Source organism: Falco naumanni, chromosome 1 (genome assembly GCF_017639655.2).
Source record: "Falco naumanni isolate bFalNau1 chromosome 1, bFalNau1.pat, whole genome shotgun sequence".
Taxonomy (NCBI): domain Eukaryota; kingdom Metazoa; phylum Chordata; class Aves; order Falconiformes; family Falconidae; genus Falco; species Falco naumanni.
This window is the reverse complement of record NC_054054.1, coordinates 31,812,843-31,818,842: the sequence shown is the minus strand read 5'-3', so window position 1 is coordinate 31,818,842 and position 6,000 is coordinate 31,812,843. Positions and strand designations below refer to the sequence as shown.

Here is a 6,000-nt window from a genome sequence, read left to right as displayed (position 1 = left end):
GTGTCGCGGCGAAAGCGGCCCGGTGCGGCAGCCCGGCGACGGGCGTGGCCCACGCGCCGCGATGCTGGACCCGGACAGCGGGCTGTCCCTCACCATAGCGCGGATCGTGCAGCGGCTGAAGGGCTCCAGCCTCCACTCCCAGCTGGAGCGACAGGCCCGGGTGAGCCCCAACCTGGCGCTGTGCCCCCAGGCCCGCCTCCGTTTCCCGCTCCCCCTCCCCGGCGCTTTGTTCCCGGTCGTCGCCCCCGGCCCGGCCCGTGCGGCCTCCACCGGCGGCAGGGGGCTCCAGGCTTCGCCGGGCCTCCCTCCCCGACCGGGCCGGAGGGCTGGCTGGGTGGCTTCTAGAGCTGTATTTGTAGTTTCTCCTTGGGACTGAAGGATTTCGCATGGAATATGAAGACTGTCCTCTTGAAATCTCATTGCTTCAAATAGTGCCTAAAATGAATCTCTTTTCTCTTTTAATCGCTAATTTGGGAAGGTTTAAATACCGCCCACCCCCGCCTCCTCCGGAGTGCCCCTGAGAAAAGGAGGGTTTCGTGAAAGGCAGTGACAATAAAATGAAACGTGCCCATGAAAGTGCATTTTTGTAGCTGGGAAAAGAATTGCTTTTTTATATTTAGTAACTTGCCTGGTTTCAAGTGCAGATTGTCATATTTCAGCTGAACTTCATTTAGGATGTTTCAGGTTAAAATTGTGTCAGTTTTCCTGACCGTAATAATATAGTAGTAGTCCTATAACAATTACTGTGCGTTTCTGAAATATTTTGGATTGGGTTTTATAAAATCTTGGAATTATTTTTCTTTTTATTACAAACTGCTTAAAATTATACAGATTTTTTTAGGGTACAGTGTCCATTATCTGCCTTAGTTTTGTTGGGTTTTTAAATGAAACAGGATTTTCTTCTCTGAATGTGACTCAGTGTCTGAATAGCAACTGATGTCACTGCATGCCCTTTCTGGTTTGTTTTGGTTTTAAATCTGCTGATTTGGACTCTAAATGCTTTTTAAAATATATGTGTCTGCTTTACTCCTGTTGGTTGACTGCTCTCTGAATATGTGATTAAGCAAATTTGCATGACTTTGAAGGGGGCTGGCATTATAAAAGAGTAGAGATGTTGGGTTCTGTGAAGTGTTGGGGAATTCAGCATCCCAAATAGCTTTACATGAGGTGTGGAGGGTCAGGTTCAAGAGATTGTCCTCAATAAAGGCAGTAAACAGAACTCTCTTTTAACAGCTTTGTTACTGATTGTGATAAAACCTGTATGTACTTATCTCTGCATTCATTCTTTTTGTTTTTCTCTCCTGTGAGATCTGATTTCACAGTCATTTAATACTTTGCATGTTTGTTTTGAAACATGAGGAAGCTTGGTGTTGCCAGGACTTGGTGAGGTGTTTAAATGTTGCTGGTGGATGGCTGTTTTGTACAGGTGGACACTCTGAGGACCTTAGCAGTGTCTTTCTATGGTGATGATTGATGTCTGAAAGGATAGTTAAGGCCTAAATCCCTCCTTGACTCTATAGCGTATGAATTTACTCAATACAAGCAGAAACTCTGCATAATCAAAGCATAAAGTAACCTATAAAATAAATAAAACAGTGTAATGACCACAGCTGAATCTGTCACGATAGCTTTGAAAAACAGTTTTACTGATTTCTTGGAGAGGAAAACTCATGGGTATATATAGATTAGAAGATTATTTTAGTCATGTGAAGTGCTAAGGAAAAAGAAAATAAACAGGGCAACAAATATTCAGGTTGATTTTTAGAGCAGGTATTTGAAGTATTTGTAATAGAAGATTAAATCAGAGCTATAGTTCAGTGTAGTGATCTGAAAGATTGGAAACTTTATAGATACATCAACTAGAGGATTTTTCAATGTAGAGAGTCATCTTTTGGGGCTTGTATTTTAAATTAATAGGGCCAAATGTACACCCTGAATCTGTATGTTCTCCTTTACTGAATTTTTTGTTGACCTTGCTTGCATTTATGTTCTTTCATGTACAGTATAGACTTGTTTTATTTATAATGCTTATACAGTGATATTATTGCTCTGGTATGCAGTTGCAAAGGCCCTGTCAGTGAGTTCCCTGTCTTTGTCCATCCCATAGTAGCTGTACGTAATTCTGAAAGTTTCTGAATTTTGTTATATTATTAAATTAATGCTTTATTTCCCTCCCATTACATGGAGTAGTTCTGAAGTTGCATTATCAAATATGAATTCTTTGCTATTGCTGTGCATCACACCTGAACTACAGTTCATTGATAGGATGTGATGGGGTTTTTTCCATCTGCTGGTTACCAGTTTCTGAACAATGCTTGTTCTGCACTGGCTGAAGTATTGATCTACGGGTGCTCCCTTTTTAGGTGATTTTAAGCAGTTTTGGGGGATGCATACTGTGTTTTATTTCAAAATAAAACTTACCTATTGTTTTGGATAGTTGCACTGCAGTTGTATTTTGCCTTTACAAAAATTCCTCTTTATCTGTCAATGCAGAAAACAATGTTGCTGATACTGATTCCTCAAAAATGCTTAGCATCTCTGAAATTATGAGAGTCAGAACAGATCTTAAGGTCCATTATAATATTGCCTGAAATTTTTGAGAGGTCATCTAGTCTCAGAAACAGTGTTTTAACTACTAACAAAAACTGTTTTGTAAATTAATCTCTTTTAACTTCTAGGAAGGAGAGCTCAAAATGAAAAGTTTCTTTCATGAGTTCATAGAATTTTGGGGAAAACACAGTATCTTGACATTATTTGTGAGAGGTGATACAGTAGCCCTGTGGTTATTAACAAATCACACCAGTGCTTGACTGTCACTGAGAGCCCGAACTAGTGTTAAGACTGTGATACACAGTCTCTTTGAAACAAGTTTGGCATGGGCACCAAATGATTTGCTTGTCACAGCTTGAGCTCAGGGGATACCAAGGTAATCACATTTTTGTCCCGAAGGCTGAAGTAGAGATAGGGTCATATTCTTGTTAGTGATGATTTGGAAAATAAACTTTAGGTTGATTTTGTGGGTTGAGTTTTGGTATGTTGATAATGTGGCTGCAGTTAATACAAGGAGATTAATGCAGGAAAGCGTATAAACATGCCTGTCATTTGCTTTGGAATTTCTTCTAAGCATATTTTGTAGTGCCTTTGAAAGTAAAGAATAACAGTTACAAAGGGCCAAAATATTAGATCGTAGCTTTTCAACAGGTAGCATTGCTGCTGGCATATCAGAGGAGAAATCTGATCTCATTTTCTTAGGCACAGCTTTCACTGTGACTTTGTAACCAAATTTGCTTGCTTTTGTCTTAATTTTTCTCTTCGCTTTCTGAATTGTAAATGTGTTTAAGGTAAAAATTAGGGGTGGTTAGAAAAACTGAGACACAGACATATTCAATCACAAAATGCAGTTTGAAATTATTTTTATTTGTGAAATCTTACTAAAATTTTGTTTTAGAGAAAATCTTTGTCAGTGAACTGACAATAAAAATGGAACAAACCATGAAAAAAGTGCTATCTTTTTATCACATTTTCGGAAAATTTAGAAACTTTGTTTTTCATTATGTTTGAAGGAAATCAGGCTTTATTAATCAGTTAAGATTAATCAGTCTTAATTTTTGTCCTCTGCAAATCTTTAATAGAAATCAGTCTGGCTCTGAGTTGCCTGGAACCTCTAGTGGCCAGGGGCAAATAACAAGTAAAGTTAGAAAAAAAAAAAACAACCACGAAAACCAACCAACAAGCAAACCCTCAGCAGTTTATTCCTAAAGAACTTTTCTAAAGCAGGAGGGAAACTAAAATGAAAGATAAAGGTTTTAGATTGTTTTTTTAATTTGAATGAGGAAAACTCACAATACTAGGAGTCCCGTGGGGCATTTTCTGTGTAGACGTTTTCAGATCTGTTTCTTGTAGGAAACTTGACAACTTGAAGGAGACCTTGTAGAAATGGCTGTCAAATTTGGCTGAAAGTGGTAACTTAAGCATAAGAATCAGCCTTGACACCCTGTTCCACCCCAATCTGACAAGTTTGGGAGTGAGAAAAGATTTTAGGAGGTACTAGGAGGTATGAACAAGGTATCTAGAGGAGATTGCTAGAATGTATCATGATCAGAATGATTGTCCAGAGGAGAGGACTGTGCCATCACTCTTTGAGGAGACCTGTGACTAGTACCAGAAAGACTTAAAGAAAATACTAATTGAAGTGAGAGTTTAGGGTCTTCACAAGACTGCAAGCACTGGGCAAAGAAGGAGAGGAACTTGCTTTGGGGCTTGGGGTGTTGCCCAACTGTGTGCTAGTAAATGGAGTACAGGTAAACATCTTAACGATAATTTCTGTGGAGTGAATGGTTTTCATGACATTTTTCTCCAACAGTTAAAAAAGAAATTGTTACTGATTCCTACTTAAGTGAAAGATCAAATTAAGAAGGAGAATGTTTTTGTGAAATGTAGCCTTTACTTAATAAAACTTAGCAAATAAATGTAGGCTCATGAGTCATCATAGATAATTAACGATTTGGTTTCGTGCATTGTATTTAACAAAGGGCTTTATATCCCCTCCTGAAAGGGTTTGTACTTTGGTTTAAATGGTTCAGCAGTAACATTTGCAGTACAGTGAATTTTAAATTGAATCCAGTTGTGTATATGTTGAACAGATTATGGAGTTCAGAAGAAATGTAAGCTTGATTCACAAGTTATTTTTTTTGTCTAGTAATGCAATTACATGTTTTGCCTTGTGTATGCATATTCTATTTGCAGCATTAATTTTATATTCAAATAAACCATAGAAAATGTATTAAAACATAATTTTATTATTAAAAATGTATCCTGCTTATCTTGTAGGAGAACATAACATTTGAAGTTCTTTATTCCTGTATGAGGCCAATTGAAGCTCTCTGTTTCAACTGCTAGGTTATTTTTAGTTGTATAAGTTAGTTCACAATACTGTTTCCGTAATGTAATTGCTGTAGAAATGTAGAAGGGTTGGAAAATTGTCAATGTAATCAGGGTTTTACACTTACTGAAATTTCTTTAGTTATGCTCAGCATGATTCCTCTTTCTGTTACAGAAATGTATAAGCCAAAACCAAAATCACTCCCTTAAATTTCTAGGATTTTAAGTGTTTAGAGAGTGTTTATGTTGAAATGATTGTGGTAGTGCTTGAAGTGTTTTTTAACAGGTTGGCTTGATCCTGATAAAATTTAGTTATGGCAGAATGGGCTATGTGAGAAAAGGTGAATATTTATTAGCTTTCATTGAATTTACTTCTGCTAAAGTTGGACTATGTATGGGGTAGTATGCTTTATTGTAATTTGGGATATAATAGCAATAAAAGCTAAAAAAATTGTGCACATGTGCAGAATCATAATGAATGTAATAAATGCTCTGAGAGCTCTTGACACCCTGTTCTACCCCACTCTGACAAATTTGGGAATGAGAAAAGATTTTAGGAGGTACCAGGAGGTATGAACAAGGTATGGAGAGGAGATTGCTAAATGTGTATATATATGAATACATACTTAACCTAAACAAAAAAAGGCTTTGAAGAGAGGTTATGGTGGATAGCCTATAAAAATGTTTAGGTTGTGTAAAGTTATTTGTAGAACTGTTTGCAACAGGATAAAAAATATGTTCACCTGATGGAGTTCCACATTTCAGTATAGTTGGATCACTTCTCCACAGTGTTTATTTTTGTTGAGAAAAGATATAGTTTAACATGGGAGTTATGCTGGGACACTTTGTTCTGTCAAGCCTCCTCTTTATAGTATGTTGTTGGTCCTCTAGCTATTTTCCTATACTTTGAGTGCTTGATGTCTTGATGGCCCATCTGTCCTGTCCTCTTGCATGATCAGGGCTGCTCCAGTCATGATGACTGAATGCCATTGCCAAATCTTGATGCTAATTTGCAAATAGACTTGTCTCTGCGTTCAGTTGCTCTATGAATCAATATACTGTGCCCACTGACTTTTCCCACCTAGCGCTGTGCTGTCCTTTTGCTTGCTTTCAGCCACA

The 6,000-nt window shown here is 38.0% G+C and overlaps 1 protein-coding gene across 1 annotated transcript in view; it reads left to right on the top strand.

The window, feature by feature from the left end:
• Window positions 1–6,000, top strand: part of TBC1D19 (TBC1 domain family member 19) — a 53,399-nt gene continuing 47,399 nt past the window's right edge. Inside the window, exon 1 of the mRNA XM_040587934.1 lies at window positions 1–160. Coding sequence (XP_040443868.1) covers window positions 62–160 — 99 coding nt within the window. The 5' untranslated portion in view covers window positions 1–61. The remainder of the gene's footprint in view (window positions 161–6,000) is intronic.